Source organism: Cupressus sempervirens, chromosome 10 (assembly GCF_028749045.1).
Source record: "Cupressus sempervirens isolate cs-2001-9-10 chromosome 10, ASM2874904v1, whole genome shotgun sequence".
Lineage (NCBI taxonomy): Eukaryota > Viridiplantae > Streptophyta > Pinopsida > Cupressales > Cupressaceae > Cupressus > Cupressus sempervirens.
Window position 1 is genome coordinate 532,938,931 of NC_143127.1, and position 21,939 is coordinate 532,960,869.

Consider the following 21,939-nt stretch of genomic DNA (forward strand, 5'->3'; position numbering starts at 1 on the left):
CTTTCAGAGGAGGAGGATGAGCAGCAGGAGGGTAGCGATGTTGATGGCAGTGATGTGGAGAAGAATGAGGATCAACCACCTAGAGAGAGGAAGAAGGAAGGCACCCAGGGACAACCTCCTATCATAGCATCACTTTCTAGCGATCCCACGGGACACCTCTTTTGTTTGAAAGAAATTGTTAGAGGACAGCATATTATATGTCTCTTGGATATAGGTGCCTCGCATAACTTCATAAGCTCATGATGAGTTACTAAGAGGAAGTTACAGATTGACGACATACCTGAGTTTGAAGTTAGAGTGGCAAGAGGTGAAAGACTGAGATGCATAGGGAAGGTGTCAGGACTTTCGATTCATTTTGATAATTTCCTTCTTCAGGCGAATTTTAATGTGGTTTATTTGGATGTTTTAGATGCCATGTTGGATAGATAGTGGTTGTAGACTATTGGCAAGTACACAGTTGATCATGATAAGATGCAACTGGAATTCTTACAAGATGGCATAGAGGTGATCCTCAAGGCTATGCCGGAGGGAGAACCTAGGTTGATTTCAGCCCACAGGATGGAGGCAATCATGAGGCATGATGACATGGAGTGGGCAGCTCATTGTTTTATTTCTTTTAAGGCTACCTTAGACTTAGGACAATAGATTCATGTTGACATTCAGTCGGTGCTTGATAAGCACAAGAGGGTTTTTGAGGTCATACCGCCAAGCATTCCCCTAGAGGGTTTGAGCATATCATTGAGTTGGAGGAGGGTGCCAAACTTGTCATCACGACACCTTATTGTCATCCCAAGCATTATAAGGAGGAGATAGAAAAGGCGATTAAGGAACTTCTAGACATGGGTCACATCAAACCTAGCTCCAGCCCATTTGCTTCTTTAGTTGTATTGGTGAAGAAGAAGGATAACACTCTACACGCGTATTGATTACCGTGCTCTCAACAAGAGGACCATCAAGAACAGATACCCAATCCCTTGCATTGATGAGCTATTGGATGCGTTACATGGGGCAATTTACTTCTCAAAGATAGATCTCAGATTAGGGTACCATCAGATACGGGTTCGTGAGGAGGATGTGCATAAGACAACCTTCTGTTGTCACTATGGTCACTAGGGGTTCTTGGTTATGCCATTTGGACTCACTAATGCGCCAGCTACATTTCAGTCATGTATGAACCACATCTTTCGAAAGTAGCTGCAGAAGAGCGTATTAGTATTTTTTGATGACATATTGATTTTCAGCAGGACTTGGGAGGAACACTTGCAGTGTCTAGATGAGGTACTCAGTATCATGGAGGAGCATCGTTGTTTGCTAAGGAGTACAAGTGTGAGTTCGGGTTGACCAAGATTCTTTGCCTTGATCACGTGATTGGAGCAGATGGGGTGAAGGTACATCAAAAAAAGATTTAGGCAATTCTAGATTGGCCACCATCGAGGAAAGTATCAGATTTGAGAAGATTCATGGGCCTTTGCTCTTACTACAGGAGGTTTGCTAGAGGTTTCTCTCAGATAGTAGCTCCCCTTACCGACCTCACACGGAAAGGGGCTTTTAGATGGACAGTTGAGGCAGAGGAGACCTTTGATAGGCTCAAACAGGTGATGAGCACATGCTCAGTCTTGGCACTGCCCGATTTCTCTCGACTGTTTGTTCTTGAGTGTGATGCTTCAGGGAGTGGTATTGGCGCGGTTCTCATGCAGGATAGGCATCCAATTGCTTATGAGAGTAGGAAGCTCAAGGATGGTGAGAGATTGTACTCCACTTATGATAAGGAGATGTTGGCTATTATGCATACTTTAGCCAAGTTCAGACAGTATCTATTGGGGGGCAAATTTAAAGTTAGGATGGATCACAATAGTTTGCACTATTTCCTAGAACAGAAGGATCTTAATGAGAGACAACAAAAATGGGTCAGCAAGATTCAGGCCTATGATTTTGACATTGAGTACGTCAAAGGTAAGAACAATGTAGTTGCTGATGCACTTTCCAGGAGACTCTCAGTAGTGGAATCTTGTGCTATTTTTGAGATTTCAGCAGATTGGAAGTCTTAGTTGTTGCTCGAGTATTCTAAGAGTATTCTAAGAATACTCAAGCATATCAGATTATGGATGGACAGTGTTGTCCTGCATTTTGTCACAACAAAATGTTGGTAACAACACGAAACTTTTTCAAGCTAGTTTCGCGTTTCTCTAAGCTTGAATTTGATTTTCAATAGTTTAATGTTGATCGATCGATCCATTTCAATCGTATATCAAATCTTTTTATTAAAGGCCTTCGTCAAGTCTTTTTAATTTTTCTTTTTGTTGAGCCTTTGCTTGATTTTTGAAGCTTTCATCGTCTGTTCTTTATTTTGAGTTTGTGTTTTTTTTTTTTTAGTCTTTTGGTTTTGCTCATGTCATGCCTTTTGCTTTTCCCTTCGATTCGGTCTAACCTAGAGCTCAATCGGAGTTGTCAGTCAAGAGATATGATTTTTTTTGGTGCTCAAAAAGTGGACCTTTTTGATGCAACAACACGAATTAAAAATATGATTTTATATTTCTAATTTGACTTTCACTTTTTGATAAATATAATTTAAATTCACTTTTTGTTATGTTTTTAAGTTACTTTATCTTTAAATTTTTAACTTAAAGTGACTATAGTGCACTTTATGTTATAATTTTAAGTTGAGTTACTTTTTACTTTTTCACTTAAGTGACTATATAACTATATAGTTTCAGTTTAATTTTTGATTTTTAAATCAAATGCTCATTTAAATGTTACTTTTTAAATGATATTTATGCATTGTATTTATAAATATGATATATTAATATTGTTTATGACTGATTTAGTAACATTTTTATGAAATTAAATTGAATAGATGGTACCTTTTATATGCAATTACATGTAAAATCCATCAAAAGTGGACATTTTACATGTTTTTGCATATAAAGTTCAACTTGTTATCAAAAGTGGACCTTTTTGATGTCATTACGTCAAAAGGTTATCATGTAAGTGGACCTTTTTGATGTAATTGCATCAAAAGTGAAGTTTTCATGTCTTTGCATCTAAAAAGTGAGATTTAACTTAAAATATGCAAGTGACTCAAAAAGGTCCGTTTTTGCTTATGTGCATATTTATAAACGTGCAATAGCACCCAAAAGGTCCGATTTTGATGACTTACACATTTTAAAACATGCAATTGACCCAAAAAGGTCCTATTTTAACCAAAAACATGTTTTAATATGTGCAATGACCTCCAAAAAGTTCGATTTTGAAGAAGAACATGTCTTTTGCCCTCCAAGAACCAGATTTTGGAGATTGTGAGAGATTTATTTGATGGTTTTGCATGAGATTTTCTCCAATAGGGTCATTTTTGCTTGACAATGGATTTTCTAACATAAAAAATGGATTTATGTTGCTAAAAAACGTTTTTGCAAGCTCCCATCTAGGGAACGTTTTGGAGAAATCAACAAAGAAGTCCATTTTTGCTCCATGTTTTGACTCCAAAGTAAACCGATTTGGCTTCTTTTTGGGATTGCATAAGCCAAAACGTTTTTGTTTCATGCCTTTTATGAATCACGTTTTTGCTTAAAATGTCCAGAAAATTGGGGTTTTAATCCACTTTTATGCATTTTGAAGGCACTTTTTTGCATTTTGATACATGCATATGCATTTAGGGAAGTTGTTTTTGCATTCCCAAGTCAAAATGACTTAAAAACATGCATTTTTTGGCCACGCTTTTGCAAAAACGGCCCAGAATTTTGCATTAAAAAGTCATGTTTTTGTTTAAAAAACTCAAAAAAATGCATTTCCAGCCCATACCTTTGATCAAGAGGGATTGTTTTTGAGTTTTAAATGCATGATATTGTCTTTGAGGACCATGTATTTGACACTTTCATGTCAAATTCGACCATTCATTGCTCATTAATTTTTGTTAAATGCAAGTACAGAAAAAGTCAAGAAGTTGTTTGAAAATCCAGATTTGAGGAAGAATTGGTCTTCAAGTCTATAAAACTTGCTATTTTGGTTCTTTAACCTCCAAGTAACTGGACATTTTCAAACTTGCTCATCAATTCGTGCTTATCTTGCTATTTCCATGCACATTATTGCTTGATGATTGCCACTTGTTGAAATCAATGCCATGGAAAGTGCATTTTTTCTTTAAAAATGAAGAAATTGTTCATTTTCTCGCTTTTGGAATTTCCCCAAACTCCAAATTCAAAAATAAGTGTTGAAGTGCATTGCATCTTGACATGTTTGAGTCTTCTACGAAAGACGTGTTTGTTTTTGTGCTTTGTGCTTATTTGTCAGTTTTCTCCACTTTGGAGAAGTTACAAGTTCTTTCCCAAGAACTTGTTTTTGCTTCACTTCATGTGAAAGCATCATCACGTTTCACTTCCATTTTCCATGTCACAACACATCACATCTCATCCGACAAATGCGATTACATGTTTTCCATCTCATTCACCATCCGCACATGTATGTAATCCCATTTTCCGCTTTCATTTTCATTCTTGCCTCTCCATATGCATTCACGCCTCTATGAGCAAATACATGTTTTTCCACTTCCCATGTCATTAAATGCTTTGCATCTCTTCCATTTGCACTTAATGTAAAAGCTCATCCACCATCCACATTCGCATGTCATCTCACTTTTCATTCCTCATTACATGTTGCATTTACATGTAATCCATTTTTCGTGCAATGACATCTTAAAAGGCTAAGTCACATTTTGGAAATCAACAATTTCCATTTGCATGCATTCTCATGCACCAAGCACTTTATGTCAAAAAGAAAGGAAAAAGGTAAAGGTGCTGATGGAAAGTTGTTCCGAGTTTACATCCGAACATCATCAAGAAGGTTTTCAAAGTGTTAGAGAATCCAGAATGTGCCAATCTACAAAGGAGAATTCACGACAACTTGAGCGAGAAAAGCTAGATCACATCAAGTTTCCACATGACAACGGACAATTCATCAAAGTCAGAGGTTATCAAAAGACGCAAGATCATGGGTATCAAGGTGAATGCAATGGTACAAAGTATAGGAACTCCCAATCCTGTTATCATCAGGGATAGCATTTCCAAGTACAAGGCTCTTCAGAACATCCCTAAGATTGTTTCCTTCTTTTCCGTCTTCTTTCTTCTTCTTTCATATTTGTAGTTGCAGAGGATGCATTGCATTAAACAAAAAAAAAATTACATGTAATGCGAGTTGCATGTACATGAAAAGATGTAATGCGAGTTGCACATGCAGTTGCATGTAACCCTTTATTTTCTTTTGTAGTTAGACTAAGTCAAAGTTGGTTGAGTTGCTCCCACTTTTTCCTCCACCTTTTTCTCAACTCCTGTGTCTATATAAAGGAGTGCCCCCTCATTGTGAAATCATCATTATCTTTATGCAAGAAAGCTCTGGAGAAATTGTGCCAGCAGAACTTTGTTTGTGTAAGCACTATTTTGAGAAAAAGTGAATACAAAGGAGCATTTGAGACTTAACTTTGATTAAGTGAGATTGTTATTTGTGTGAATTGTAAACTTTGTCTATAATTCATCCAAGTTGTCTTTGATTCTTGTTATCTTTTGTTATTGGTAATTGTATCTCGTGAATTGAATAGAAGAGAGTTAAGAAGCAATTGAAGCTAGAGCTTTGACCAAGAGTAATTGTGGAAATATATAACTAGAAACTTTGTTTGTAGCTTATAATTCTTTCTTTTTTCGCAAAATAGTTAAGTATTCTTACTTTTAGGAGTCTTTACGCCCTAATTGTAAAGCTTTTCATATAGAAATACAATCGGACTTTGAGCCAAACCGGTACATTTTCAGCTAGCCTTTGAGTTAGTGAAGGTTTATTGGTATCACTGTTTCCAGCTCTTGATAGAAGTGTAGTTAGAAATTTACCTTGCCCATTACTTGCTCCATGAGTAAGTGGATTCTTTCTTGAAAGTTAAGAAGAAAGGATATGGTAACACCCATTTTATAAAATCTCTCGACTTCTTGTTTACCTTGAGTTGCTCCAAGGAACGGTGAGAAGGGGGAGCCTTCCCTTTAAGGTAGGAGACACTTTGTCTCACACACTGTGGCTAGTCATCCTATTTTGCGACTGAATTTTTACCCAAAACTGTCGATCGCAAAATATCCACCCAACAGACAACTTTAGGATAACAGGTACAAGGCAATAGATGATGTGATTTTCTATAAGGATCGTATTTATCTCGTACCAGGATCTAAACTCAAAAGTAAGATTATGGAAACTCTACATGATGCACCATCAGCAACACACCTAGGATTCTTTAAAACCTATAGATAGGTTAGGGAAAGATTTTCATGGAAGGGCCTCAAGGACGATGTCCTTTAGCATATCAGGGAGTTTCAGCCTTATCAGCATAACAAGTGAGAGCATGAGTTTCCAGTTGTGTTATTACAACCTCTCCCCATGCTGGCTCAGAAATGGGAGAGTATTTCCATTGATTTTATTACAGGGTTGCCTAGGGTGCAGGGCAGGGATTCTATTTTTGTGGTGATGGATAGGTTAACGAAGTTCTCTCAGTTCTTGGCCATAACAGTAGATTGGTCAGCTTCTCAGGTAGCTGAGTTATTCTTTTAGAAGGCTTTTTGTTTATATGGTCTTCCTCGCACCATTGTGAGCGATAGGGATAGCAAGTTCCTTAGCACCTTTTGGCAGAAACTGTTCAGATTGACCAGTACAGAGTTGACACCCAGCACGAGTTATCGCCCCCAGATGGATGGACAGACTGAGATAGTTAACCAATGGGTGGAAGGTTATCTCCAGAGCTATGTAGCAGGACAATAGAGAGCCTGGGCTAAGTGGTTGTATCTAGGAGAGTATTGTTACAACTCCTACCACATGTCCATTCAGATGTCTCCATTTTGTGCTCTCTATGGCAGCGAGCCCCTGTCATTCATAGACCTAGCTTTGCAAGACAACTGGGCACCACTAGCAAGGGATTGGATACAAGATCAACAAGATTTCCTTAGATCTCTTCGGGAGAACATTCTACGGGCCCAGAATTAGCAGAAGATGTACGCTGATCACCAATGGACTGAGCGGAGTTTTGAGTTGGGTGATGTGGTTTATCTTCGTCTCCAACCATACAGATAGAGTTCTTTGAAGAAGAGTTGGTCTCAAAAACTTCAGCCCAGATTTTTTGGTTCGTATTGCATTACTTAGGGGGTTGGTGAGGTTGCCTATGAGCTGGATTTACCTAATGACAACAGAATTTTTAATGTATTCCATGTTCCATGTCTCAAGAAAGCCATTGGCTAGCATATAATACCTTCCATAGAGTTGGTCCCGCTCGATGAGGAAGGGAAGCTTGTATTAGTTCTAGCAGAGGTGATAGAGGTCAAAGAGAGGAAACTGCGGAACAGGTCCATCAAGGAATATCTGATTTGCTGGAAGGATTTACCTTATGAGGATGTCACTTGGGAAAGTGAGTCAATCCTACGGCATCTGGCATTGAGATTGCTTGAGGGCAATCAATCCTGGGAAGAGAGGACTGTAATGTCCCCTTCTCCATGCTAGCATTAATGGCGCCTAGTTGGTCTATCTTTCCATCCAAATAGGCTAACGACATGTGATTTAGGATGTGAGCTAGTCACAGGAGTTTTGGTTTCAGTTGAGGAGATTTTTAAATGGAAAATCCTAAGGTTAAGGTCACTTTATTTTATTGAGTTGAAGTATAATGTACTTTATTGTTTAAAGTCACTTTAGGACAAAATGACTTAAGTGCCTAAGAGACGAAATAGTCTTTTATCCCACATTGCTAAGAGGTTTGTTTCTCCCCACACTTCGAGTTTATAAAAGAAAGCTTTTACATTGGGATTGTCACCAACGAATATACGATATTTCTACAAATCCTAAAGGTTGCTTATTGTGACTGGATAATTCCTAAGGACGAAACCCCTTAAGGAAAACAATGAGGCTGGACGCAAACCTGGCACTCACCATTGCATTTTCAGAGAGAAGGACTGGATTAATACATTGATCTTAGGAGACTATAGCTCCTTGATAGATTGGGAATTGACGTTAGTAGGACCTAATAGCACCAGGTCGTTATTGGCTGTTGGAGTTGGATGGCAAGAAGAGAGATTAATTTCCCCACGGCAACAAAACAAGTCACTTACGTAAGTAGCAGTTCACTTCTCTGTTAGATTTTAACAACATTGTTAACATCTGGCTATAGTAGAGGAATGCGTAACAGATAGTAGCAGCTGAAAAGACACATAGGTCTCTTCCGTGGTGGATTCCACACATGATCATCTCATCCTGTGACAGCAGGTTGGAGCTGGTAACGGTTATAACTCACAGAGGTCGTAAGGTCTGCAAGGATGTTGGATATTAGCAGGTCAGGATACTATCAGGCTTAACGCACAGAGATTGGAGAGACAGTTAGGACGTAGGATACCCTTGGCATTGATACGGAAGCAGCAACTTGGCATTGTAGAGCCTCTCTCAGTTCCGCATGAAGCAGTGAATCTGGAAATAGGAGGTGAATATAGTTGCAGTCAGAACCAACACGTACAAGTGAAAACAGTATATAAGACCAGAAATCTGGACATTGACGTACATTCATATCTCAGTTGGGCACCATAGATTGATTCCCATGGATAGTGGGACTGTATGGTAACTATCCAGTCTGCCATTTAATTCCGGTATGTTCATCTTAACATGAAGTTAGAAGTCTATCACCGAGCACTTAGAAGTCAGTACAATCCCTGTTGGTTTGTTATTATGATTATGAAACCTTATTGCAAATTTGTGCTTTCGAACCTCCATCTTGAGACTTGTTGAAAAGCAAAAATCTTGTAAGCTTAACATAACTATTTCCTATCATTTATGTTAGAAATCAGTATTGTGGCATGACAGTAGTAATTTTGCTGAAGGACTTATTTTGCATAGCTACTGTTTGACAAAATTCTCATTAGACCAAGTCCCATATTTTGATCAAATCCAGCTGAGTTCATTACAGAATGTTAGCAATCCTTTTCCTTCTGGTCTCAGGAGCATTAAGGAAATAAAGAGAACTCTTTGCTCTGTTAATCCTTCACCATAGAATGTTCTTGTCTTTGTAGGTCCACACAAATCTGTATGAACAATCTCCAACTTTTGTGAAGTAGTAAACGCTTTGCTTGGAAAAGTATTAAATATTTGATGCACTACATTCACTCTACAAATTTTTATTTAAGGGACTTTAAGTATCGGCACATCTTTATCTTTCATCTGGAAGATGTTTTTCATGATTAATAAATTTATAGGCAGTTTCACACACTGTGATTATTTCCATTACATTTGGTGTGAGCATGGGCTATCTTTCATTGTTGAGCATTCTGTAATGGCATCTTATCTGTCTGTCATCCATTTTAATGAGAATGCAGACATGAACTAGAAGTCAGGGAAAGGAATGGGAATGATTGACTCTCCTTTAAACTTTTCTATGTATATATCATCTGCTTCTCTTATTTTATTTTAGATTGCATGCTGTTAATGGAAGCTTAGTTGTCTGTTTTAAGGCTAGAGAATAATCATTGATAGACTTTTCAATATTGTTTGCTATCAGATGAAAACTGGAGGAATTGTGGTTTGGAGGGCTGGAAGTATTATTATTCTCTATAGAGGAACTAATTATGAACCCCCTTGTGTAAGAGTTTGTAGGAGCCTAGGGATTACTTTGAAGCTTCCTAGTGAAATGATACATGCAGTTGATAGAGAGGATGGTGACCCGTCTGTTGATTCTCCAAATAAAAGCAATCTGACTGGCTTGGTAAATGGTGATGAACCAACATGTTCTTTTGTAAACCCTGAGACAACATTCTCTGAAAAAGATTGTATGTTGGCTACTCCCAGTATGGAATATGAAAGGGAATTTGACAGTTTATTAGATGGCCTGGGTCCTCGATTTACTGATTGGTGGGGATATGATCCTTTGCCTGTAGATGCTGACTTGTTACCTGCAGTTGTTCTTGGATTCAAAAAGCCCTTAAGGGTTCTTCCTTATGGCATGAAACCCAAGTTGACTGACAATGAGATGACAAGGTTAAGAAGACTTGGAAGACCGCTGCCTCCTCACTTTGCCTTAGGTATGTTGTTATTCATGCCTTATCTAACTGCTTCTTTGCTTGCTGCATTGTTTGTTACTAATTTTTTTTTTGAACTTGCAATTGATTTTCTGTTTGGTGAAGGAATAAATGCACACCTGCAGGGATTGGCTGCCGCCATGGTGAAACTGTGGGAACGTAGTGAAATTGCAAAAATTGCAGTGAAACAAGGTGTTCAAAATAGTGACAGTGAAAAAATGGCAGAAGAACTTAAGGTGAATGCCAATTCCATATAATCATTATTAGAAGTGTGAAGATGAGACTAGCCTTGAATTTGCATATGGCAATTGTAGAATCTTTTGCGATGTTGCATGCTGAGCTTGTTCTTCATTTGATTTATGCTATGGGTCTGTGTGTCTATGATCTTAATAGAATCATTTTGTAATTTTACTCATGATTTCGTATGATTAGTATAAAGCCATGCACATATTATTCCATGTATTTATTTCTCTTCTTCTTTAAGGCTAATTAAATGCATTTGCAGTTTGGATATTTCTTTTGTTTTAATTAAAAAGAATCGGTGAAAAGAAAAAAATATGCTGTAGAATCTTCACTGCATTTGAGTCTTCATCTTCATGATAAAAAGTAAAACGATGAGAATAACCACTACAATTATAGAGCTACTGATGACTGCTACAGTTTTCGCTTAAGTACAATGCTCATGCATATGACTAGTTAAAAAGAAAATTGTGGTTGATTGAAGTCAAGCTAGGAAACATGGGTATGTTTATGTATGTGAAGCTATCTTACATAGGGATGCATTTCCTGACCCCAAGGGGTTGTCCCTGTCCGCTAGACATTTTGTGGACAATGGGACAGAGATGAAACGTTCCCCAACCATTCCTGATCTCAAAAAAATGCAAGAAATGATAGAAAAGTACATCCCAACATTTGGGGATGGCTAGCCTGGAATGTCCCTTATCTGTCCTCGGAACACACAAGTGTCCCCTACATGTTTGGCTGGTTTTTGGCATTAAAACAATAAAAGAGACACTTTTAAAATAAAAAAATCTTTATGCAAAAAGCAACAGTGTGGGTCCACATGGGTTGAATTCGTGTCTGCAGATAATAAAATTCAAATGGAAGTCCGGCATGGGAAAAGGGGGTAAAATATTTATGATTAAATGTGCTTAAATCTTTAATTTAAATAAAAATAAATGTCAAATTTTATATATTTAGCCGATAGGCTATTATGTGCTGAAGTTTGCACAGAAAAATGGGATGTCTCACCCGGGAGATACTTAACCAGCATAAGAAAAGTTAAGGGTCAAGACACGGGGACTGAAGAAAAGTTAAAACAAGGGGACTGAAAAGATAATATTAAATGATATGTTTCTCCTTAGATTTTATTCTTATAGAAACGGAAGAAACTAAAATGATTTGCACTGTTAGTTATCTTAAACGACACTGTACACGGTTTCCAAATTTAGAAGATTCGTAGGATCTGGAAGTTGCAGCAACCCCAAAATGCTAAGAGAAGGATCAGATTAGATCCCATGCAGCGTCTGCAGGTTAGGCGATTGGCATAACTGACCCAAAAAAAGGTAAATTGATTGAAGTAATTCATTGAAGTGTGGACATTTATGCGGTGGTGGGTTGACAGGAGTTTGCAATTAATGCTTCATTTAATACCAAAATTTATTGAACCCAGCTGAGGATAATGGAGAACAATGTCGCCACCTGAACTGCTGCTGACTCAAGACAACTGCCTAGATGCACTATAAAACAGTGCGTAGGCCCCTAAAACTAACACAGGAGAAATGAAACAAGACTCTTATGCAAGGCCACAGTTGTTTGATTGTCCACTACAGGTATGCATTGCTTCTAAATATATTTCAAACAATGTAATACAACACCTCTGCAGATTACATTTGCTTGAAATGTTGTTAAGAATCTTCACAAACTTAGACAAGTAGCTCCGCATTGGCTCCACAGATAAAAAATTAGTTGTTTTAGGCCTCCACAGTGTCTGTTTCCAACTTTCCATAATGCACTTTGGGGACCGTAGTCAGTTTTCCTTCCTCTTTTGTTTTTTGGGGTAAATCTTGGTTGAGTAGGAGAGGCATGGACAACATTTAAAAAAATTGAGCGCTAGCCCACTCCATAATACATCTTATCAATCTCTTGTATTTAAGCCACCTGGCTGTGGCTATGTGGATTTGAACCTGGGTTAGCTTCTTTGAGTGAGTCTATTACTGCTACACCTTGGCAAACTCATGATCAATTGTTTGGGTAAATAGAAGACAAGACAATATGTATAAAGCATATTGATGATACTTTTTGGCAAATTTGTGGTTTGTTGGTTGAAGTACATAGAAAAAGAAAAAGCTGCATAAAGAATTTGATTTACCATCAATTAGACAATCACTAGGTGGTTGATGCATCCACAATACAGATCATGAATTGTCAGATAGCTGTGAAATTCTTGCATTGGCAAAAAATTGCTGGTAATTTCTAAGCCTCATTTCAGCATCTGTTGAAGAAAGAAATTTAAATTTCAAAGCTTTCCTATAACGTCATTTATGTTGGATGTGAAGTCCAACTCTTCATTTCATCTTCCCTGACTGTTTATTTCTTGTTTGACTCTTCGTCTTCTGTTGAAGACTTTTATTCTATAAATATAAGGGCAAAGCCCTGTATATGTAAGCTGCAATGACTGAATAAATGATAAGCTCTGTTCTCAGTGTGGACATAGCCACAAGTTGTAGTGAACCATAATAAATCAAGTCTCTTGTCTCTATTTGTGTATTCTCAATATGTCTTTTCAATTAACAATTGGTATAGAGTTTAAGAAAGGTCTAAGAGAGCAGAAGGCAAAGTTGTTTAGTGCTATTCTGTTTAAACGAAATTAAATAGACAGGACCTCCTTAGAGACTGTGAAAGGGGCTATTACTGTTGTGGCTAGCAGTGGCACGTTGCAGAAAGACTTTTCAAGATGCTTGATATGTGCAAGTGCCTCTCCAATCTTTTACCAAATTTTAATTTTATATTCTGAAGCTGGGTTAGTTTAAACATGGTAACGAGAACTTTAAACATGGGATTTACCTTGTTTAGTTGAAGACACACCAATTATGTCAAATTATCCACGCCTTCATGTTTTGCCAGGCCTTTGTGATTTTATAAATTTATATACTTCTGAGACTCATATTTCAAATCCCTCCATACACATGGAAGGCTATGGTAGTGGCTCATAGAAGACTGTTCATATTCAAGGAAGTAAACCAATGTTTTATTCTCTTGTAGTTGAGGCTAAGATCCATTTGTTGCATATTCTTGGAGAGGAGAAGAAAAAAGAAGAAGAAGAATGACATACATTTAAGAGTGACAGCGAGGCCAAAGACATGTTACAGGATTTGAAGCAATGTTTCTTTGGATTGTGGGCACTATATGTTTTTGCACAGAAGATGGAAGGTCATGGAGAGGTGGAGCATAGAGGGCTTCTGTTATTTGGAAATTCTTTGGTTTGGCATTCACCAGATGCGAAGACCCAATCGTCAATCTCGTTGCAGGCATTAACTCTTTTTTGTTGAGATGGCCATCAAAATTAATAGTAATGGACGCAGAGATATCCTGAGTAGGTTGCTAGCTCTGTAGAGTGAAGACAGAGCAGTCTATATGGCAGACTCAGTCTTGTTTGAATACATTAGTGAGCGAGAGGCATCGGCTGTGTAGAGTGAACAAAGAATGATGATCAAGGTGGTCCTGTATAAGGAGACAAACTGTTATGGGAAACTTCTCAAAATTTTATTGGGAGGTGGCAATTTTGGTTCTACTTCTCCGGATTATGGAGAAATTGCAGCTTCAGGCTTCACTGCTAAGTGTGTGATGGTTGGTATCATTTTTCAGATTTTGTTTTTGATATCATAAATAGTTTGGTGTAATGCTGCAGTGGGACTCTTTGCTTTGGTGGTAATAATTTTTGTCATGAGATGGTTTCCTCCATGCAATTGAAGATGTTTGTTATTGTGCCACAGTGAGCTCTTATTTCCAGATTAGAGCGTTGGCATGATACAGGTTCTCATGGCAGAGTATGCTCTTTGGAGCACGAGGTTCTAAACTGTGGAGATCAAGTTGTCATGTTGTGTTCCCAGGTTATGCAGAAGTGCAGTGGGATTTTTTGACAATTGATCTGGTTAGTGCTCTTGGTATCGGGTTCTTTGGCAGATTGACCATGGAGTTGTTCTTGAAAATTAAGAGGCTACAGTTTTCTTGGTTTAGAGAACATTTGTTGAGACGGTTTCTCTTTGGAGGTTTCAGCATGAAGTCCAAGGAGCCTACACCCGTGGATGGACACAAGTTTCATTATGGACCTAGTGGAGATTGTTCTTGGAGAAGAGTCATTGAGACTTGGTGTATCTTGGAGGAACATTCTCACTCCCCACGCCTGGTCTATTCGGCAGATTTATCTCCTTGTGCATTTGAATTTAGGAGATGGCTCCTAGTTTTGGAATGTTTGGAGTTTGATCTTCTTTTTATAGAGGCTTTCATCCATGGTGTTTTGCGTGTTGTAAATGCTCTTATATGGGGAGGTAAAGGAGATCATACTTGACATAGCAGAGCACTTGGTGGTGTTGATAGAAGGATGAGTTATGCTTTCATGGGTGTTCCTTCCAAGAGAAGACTTGGAAGAGGTCATGATATTTTGCATCAGGTTGGTTGATCTACCCAAGTTATTGCCACACCTTTTATGTGCTAATTGGTAGATTGAGTTAACTTTTGGTTGATATTGCTCATACAGTTTGAGTTGTTGTATGTGCTGGATATTTCAGCATAAATTTACTGATGTTTTATAGTTGGTTGGATGTGATTAGCAACTGGTTGTGGTTACTATTCCAGCTGTAATGATTGTCTATTGGAAATTTCTTACCATGGGATTTGGTAAGGGAAAGCAGAGTTTAAGTGGGAGGTTGTTCAGATGTGAGGTTGTAGCATGAGTTGAACTTCAAGTGGGAGATTGTTGGATGTGAAGTCCAACTCTTCATTTCATCTTCCCTGACTGTTTATTTCTTGTTTGACTCTTTGTCTTCTGTTGAAGACTATTCTATAAATATAAGGGCAAAGCCCTGTATATATAAGCTGCAATGACTGAATAAATGATAAGCTCTGCTCTTAGTGTGGATGTAGCCATAAGTTGTGGTGAACCACGATAACTCCTGTCTCTTGTCTCTATTTGTGTATTCTCAATATGTCTTTTAAATTAACAATTTAGGTGTAATTCAACAACATTAATTTCTGAAAATACAGTCTACAATTCCTTTATTTGCTTGAGGATAGAAATCTGCAAAGATTGATATTCCTTAAGCTTTTTGCTTATCTTTTCAGTGGCAATTTCTTTGATGGCAACATCATAACCATTGTGTACACTGTATGTGCCTCCACCGCCACACAACAGCAAAGGAGCTTGATCCAATCCGCTGCTCCAGCACGCAGTCCCCTCTCTGCCATTTTTTCAATTTTCTCCCCTCTAATTCAATCAGTTCTTACCCTGAAAAAATTTCATTCAAACAAGCAGCCCTTCCAATGCACTGCAAGCAGATATATGTTAAATGGAAAGCTACTAGTGTGGTTCTCTAAGAAGAAGCAATTGAATGGATGATCTATTTGGAAGTTGAGTGGAAATTTTGCAGAGGAAAAATGGATAAAGAAATATAAAGTGATCCAAAATTTGGAAGTAGATATGAGGGAATTCGTCATTCATTCGAATTCTGAAGATGAGGATTTGTTCATTCGATCGTCCCAAATCCATTTCATTCAATCACTTTAGCTCACTGACTTGAAGCCCACGTGTGGAAAGCTATAGTTAATGGTGTAGTTTTAATGCAACATTAAAGATAGCTATTTGAATTTTTTAAACTAAAAAGATTATTTATGCTAAATTAATAGCATTTTCCTTTATATTTCTCATCTACTTTTCTAATTGCATTTTTCCTATACATTTTCATCTATTTTTTAATAGAATTTTTCCTTTACATATCTCATCTATTTTTTGGTTTCCCCAAATATAAATTCCTAATGCTACACATAGCTCTCTACAATTTTAATTAAATAATGGTAAAGTTATCTAGATTTATAACATGAAATTATGTATTAAAAAACTTATATTATTAAATTCAAATCACAACTCTCAAAAGATTAAGATAGTCAATTTTATTTGTTATTAATTTTGTGAATTGGATTAGAAATTTTAGATTAGCACCACAAATATTAACTTGATTTTTCCTTTTCTTGAAATCTTACTTAAAAATCATAGAATTATTTTTCTTTAAAAAAAAATATTAACTTTTTAATATGTTTAAAGGGTTTAAAATTAATAACACACAATCTTAATATTAAATCAGATTATACAATTGTAAGGTTCAAAAAAAAAAAAAAAAGAAGTAAATTACACTTTAAGGTTCAAATAAAAATTATAAAGAAATAAATTACACTTCTAAATATGTTTTGAATTTTCAAAAAGGTTTAAACTATTCTATTATATGGTTATAATTCATGATTTATTTTTGTTACCATTTATACTTACATATTATATTAGTAGAAATTATAATTCTTCATTTCCGCATACCTTGTTCAAAAGAAGGATTTTACATAGAAAACAAATTATTAGCATTTTTTCAGAATTTGAAGAATCCCCAAAAACAAGGGCCTTTGTGAGGGAAAAAATAACATCCATAATAATAATGGAAAAAGGTACTTGCACGTTATTCAAATATAATTTTTGCATTATAGGCTTGAGTCATGGCGAACAGAGGCACACCAGAGGAAATCGTAGACATTACGAGTGATACAACAAAGACAGAAATGCCCCGCCACCTACGACACATAAGGAACACCACTAACTAGCTCTTCTTCAGTGAATTGGCCAGGTACATGTCAGGATAATCTAGAAGGTCTTGCCAACAAAATCACTTCAAATAATCTCGAAATATTAGAGGAAATTCAATTGACGAGGCAAAATTTGCAAAATGTGCAAGATTGTGAGATGGAGAAGGTGGAAGAAGCTGCACAATACCAACACATGAGTGCAGTCTGATAGATACCTACTGCAATTTACAATGCGAAATAAATATGATGAGTATTACGGAAAGGGAATTCCTCAACATTGCAACATATTTTCCACACCTCAGAAGATGTTTGGGAAAAATCGTTTAAATAAATCATGCAAAGAAAGAAGTCCTGCTTTGTAGTTAAGAACTAGTGTATCAGGCAACTAACATTTTTTGATAGCATAGAAATGCGTGCTATGTATGTTTGATATCGAACATTTTTGCTTGTACTCAAGTAGCAAAAAGAAGACTTAGAAAATCTGATATCAGTAGAATGTATATAATGTCTCGTATGTGGATATTAGATGTAAATATTTCTGTGCTATCAAAGAAATAAGCTATCGTTATGTGCACAGCGTATGGTTGATGCAGTCTATTGAAAAGTTTGGTTGTACTCTTGCAAAAATAAGACTAAAAAATCTGATAACTACTTTAATGTATATGGTGTCTCATATGTAGATATTATGGTTGAGATGGTTCTTTTTTCTAAGGGCGTTAGATAAATCATAAAAAGGATAATAGTTAACCTAAGTTTGTTTGCTTTACCTAGATGCATACATACATTTCTCTAAGAACAATAACATGAAAATATTTGCATGCAATTATGCACATATACATGTTGTCCATTGCAATAGGATATAGTTGAGTGTCATGTTTACAAAACAAAAGTATATGTTGGTTACTAGCGAAACTATGCAATTAAGCTTGCACTAGATTTTTTTCTTTGTTTCATATTGTGAACAAACCCAAAACCTGACAACTTATGCCTGTGATGGCTCTACAGAAACAAAAGAAAAAAGAAAAATCAGTCATCTATGAAGTTGACTAATAAGGCAATACGACTAATCCACATTGGGGATACAGTACTACAACCTACAGTACAAATAGTGTCGATCTCCAACTCTGCTGAGGGTATGATTGTAGATAACGCTACAAAATAGAAATATCTGACAGTGCGGAGAAGCAAAACGTATCACTGCCTATGAGGTACAACCAATGTTTGACTTAGGGCAAATCAAGGTGGGAACAATAATTTGTTTGATGAAATACAACTGTTTAGAGAGAACTAAAATAAGGTGAGCATAATCTTCTAGTCTATCCTATGGGAGAATTGTTGTCTATTGTACGAATGCTAACTGATTTTGGAGTGTGCAACTAATATATGACCGTGCATTGAATGTGGAGGTAGATTATGATAGGTGATCTGGAGGTTGCGCACACAAAGGATGAGATCTATTGCTAGCCGAAGGATATAGAGATAGAAGAGGAAAACCTTACCAAATAGGCCCCAGATGGATCCTTGGTCATGGTGGGATCTGCTAGAGAACCTGAATCAGTAATGACATCAAAATCTGGAAAAATAATGTTTGGTCTTTACCTTCCCAAGTTAGGGAAGAAGCGCCAATCGCAATCACCCCCAGTAAGCATTTGAACCCATTTCAGCCAAGGCGGACCATCAAATACGAGTAACAAGAAAAAAAGAAATCCCACAATACAAAAAACAGTAGGGAACTGGCCAAGTATTTAGTTTCGATGTAATAGACAAAGAATGGAGTGAGGTACGAGTAACTAATGGAATACAAACACCACTGAGAGAGGGGGTGAATTAGTGGTTTACATTAATTTTAAAAACTTGAAACGATTACAAGTTATGAACTTTAACACTTGAGCAAGATAGACAATACATAGCAAAGTGATACAATATTTTAGTCTGGAAATCTTTATAGGGTAAAAACCACTCTTCGATCCTTCCTTTTTATTAGACCTTTGAGGCAAATAGTTATAGAGCTACAACTCTGCGAAGCACCAACACAAGGAACACCCATCCTTATCTCCTGAAGCACCCACTTCCTTGTACAATTTGTAAATAATGAACCCAGAGGGTTACTTTGTTGCCATACAAATCAAAACTTGCTTAACAAGTTACACATCAAATATCTGAATTTGACACTTTTTTTTTTTCAGATTACAAGACAATCAAAACAATAACCAAATCTGCCCTCATAACATAAAGCAATCTGAAAAAAATATCATCTACCAACTTCCTGTCACACTTTTCTGCCTGACAACACTTACGATTTCTTCAACAAAAACTGATCTCAGATTTAACTCAACTTATTATCCGAATCTGATTATAACAATGCTGTAATCTTAGAAAAATATCTGTCATTAGAATAATACCAATTTGCAGATCAAATTTCTTTCATCAAAAAACCTTCTTATCAATGAATCTTGGTCCAAGATAAACTGATCTTGTAAAATCAACATGCAGATTTAAATGAACAATTCTGATCCAAATATCTGAATTTGTAATTGTCGCTGTCACATGCCACACAACTGAAAAGAAAAATATACCTCTGTCAAAAGTCTTTCATGCTTGTTCCATACATTGAGAAAATCATCTTCAATGCTCAAGTACAGAACTTTTCTTATAAATCTGCAGTCATACTCTTTATAATCATGACATTCCATTTGTCATTCTTGTTTTTATGCAACACGTGACATTCCCATAAAATTCAATTTGCAAAAACTCCTTCAATCTCCACTTCTAAAATGTCCCCATTCTGATCTGCAAACATATGCTTTCAACATTTTTGTAATCACTGTTGTGCAGATTGATAACCAAATTCTTTTTGTAATCACTCTTGTGCAGATTGATAACCAAATTCTTGTTATAACTGTCAAACTTAACTGTAGCAAATTAAATTAATAAGATCAAATTGAATGCTTTTCATCTTTTCTTCATATATTATTGATCCTTTTCGTCACCTTTCAGTTTTGGAAGATATAATTATGATTAAAACATGAGAAACTATTTTTGTTCTCGTTTTTCCATTTTTGATTTTTAATAAATAGTTCCTGTTGGTGACAGGAAGATCCTGAACCTCATTTAGCAATTGATGGTTTTCACAAATCGAGCTGTTTGACCTTCTAAATGTTACCAAAATTTGTTCTGGTAAAAGAACATTTGCAGATAACATCAATATCTAGCCACTTGCAGATTTACAAAGTTATATGAGCTCTCACATAATTACAATAAATGTTTTAGCTCTGAGAATCTGAATCTGCAAATCACACAAATTGACATCAATGACAAACATAAATACCAAAGGTTCAACAGTAACTTGTCCCAATGAACTTGTTGATGTTCACTAACTTAAAATCCATATTGGAGAAATATACATGCCATCACATAGGAGAATAAAAGCTACAAACAAGCTGTACAATAGGTTAAATAGTGGCCTGGAAATTGTGCTAGCTACTCAAAAAACACCCCTTGTGAGGATGACCTGTTCATTTCACAACAACACTTTTGCTACACACCCATCAAAGAAATTTCAGAGAAGAGCAACAATACAATTGTTAATTATTCGGAATAGTGGCGAATGTGGGCTCAACATCAACAATAAGGAGGAATGATGAACAAGACTCCGTTGCTGTATATACGACTATTGGACATGTCTGCAGCATCTATAGATGTCATATTGTGGGGACCTTTGGTGGAAAAGGAAGGAACGCAGCTAGAAACAAAAATTGGAACACAAGAGCCAATTGTTCTTGGAGTTGAAAGTGGTCGAGTTATTGAGTACAATGGGAAAGTTGTGATCACAACAAATGCTACTACGCTTACAATAAACCCAGACATACATGAGGCAATAAAATTGAAGTCTTGGTTTGCATGTAGTGGCTCTGGTTTATTAGACCCTTCAAAAGGGCTTGCTTCAACACCTACTGATGTTGGAAGAATGACTATTGCAAACATTTAGGCAAAAATACAAAATTCAATTAAACCCATCCAATGTATGGTAAAGGGAACAATATTATACGTCAAAACATATGGCTTTTGCTATCCAGCATGCCCTGTTGAGATGGGTGGGAAACAATGCAAGAAAGGTTTAGTGAAAGACAAGATGGAAATCTATTCTGTCTGAAGTGTTGAATTGTTTTTTCTAACCATAGTTACAGATATATGCTTCAAATAAAATTACAAGACCACACAGACATATTGTGGGTCATAGCATTTGATGAGGGGGCAACAAAGCTTATGGAAATACATGCAAACGAGCCTGGAGTCTCTAAGATTGGACATAGGACGGGAGTTCACATCTGATGAATTTATGAAGTATTGTGAAGATAATGGGATCAAAAGATATATGTCTATCCCAAGAACTCTTCAGCAAAATGGTGTTGCAGAAAGGAGTAGAACAGCAATAGATGCTGCAAGGACCATGTTGATTCAAGGAGATGTGCTAAGATATATTGGGAGAAGCAATGAGTACTACAATCTACACCTTGAATCAGGTACAAGTGAAGAAGGGAACAAATAAGACACCGTATGAACTATGGTATGGTCAATCTTCAAGTGTTAATTGTTTCAAGAGTTTTGGGAGTAAGTGTTACATTAAAGAGATGACTTTTTAGTGAAGTTTGAACCCAAAAGTGATGAAAGAATATTTTTGCTTTATTCAACTAAAATTAGAGGTTATAAATGCTTTAGTAAAATGACTAACAAAATGGTTGAGAGTGTGAATATCAAGATTGATGAATGTCTTAAGAAATCAGAAGGAACAAGCAAAATGGAGACATAAGAAGACCAGGTAATAGAATTCATTGACCTGAAAGATTCTAGACTGATAGAATAAATTAATGTGGAAGAAGCAACTCAATCGACAGAAGAAGTTGCTAGACCTAAATTATGGTGAGATGCTTGTTCTAGTTGCAAGATTGGAAGGAGTTAGAATATTGTTGGCTTATGCTGCATTCAAGAAGTTCAAAGTATATCAAATGGATGTCAAGTCAGAATATTG

The 21,939-nt window shown here is 36.6% G+C and overlaps 1 protein-coding gene across 1 annotated transcript in view; it reads left to right on the top strand.

Moving 5' to 3' along the window:
* The window catches only part of LOC149534990 (CRM-domain containing factor CFM2, chloroplastic-like), a 75,716-nt gene that overhangs the window by 15,022 nt on the left and 38,755 nt on the right, over positions 1 to 21,939 (top strand). The window contains exons 2-3 of the mRNA XM_089803005.1: positions 9,551 to 10,070; positions 10,173 to 10,303. Coding sequence (XP_089659131.1) covers positions 9,551 to 10,070; positions 10,173 to 10,303 — 651 coding nt within the window. The remainder of the gene's footprint in view (positions 1 to 9,550; positions 10,071 to 10,172; positions 10,304 to 21,939) is intronic.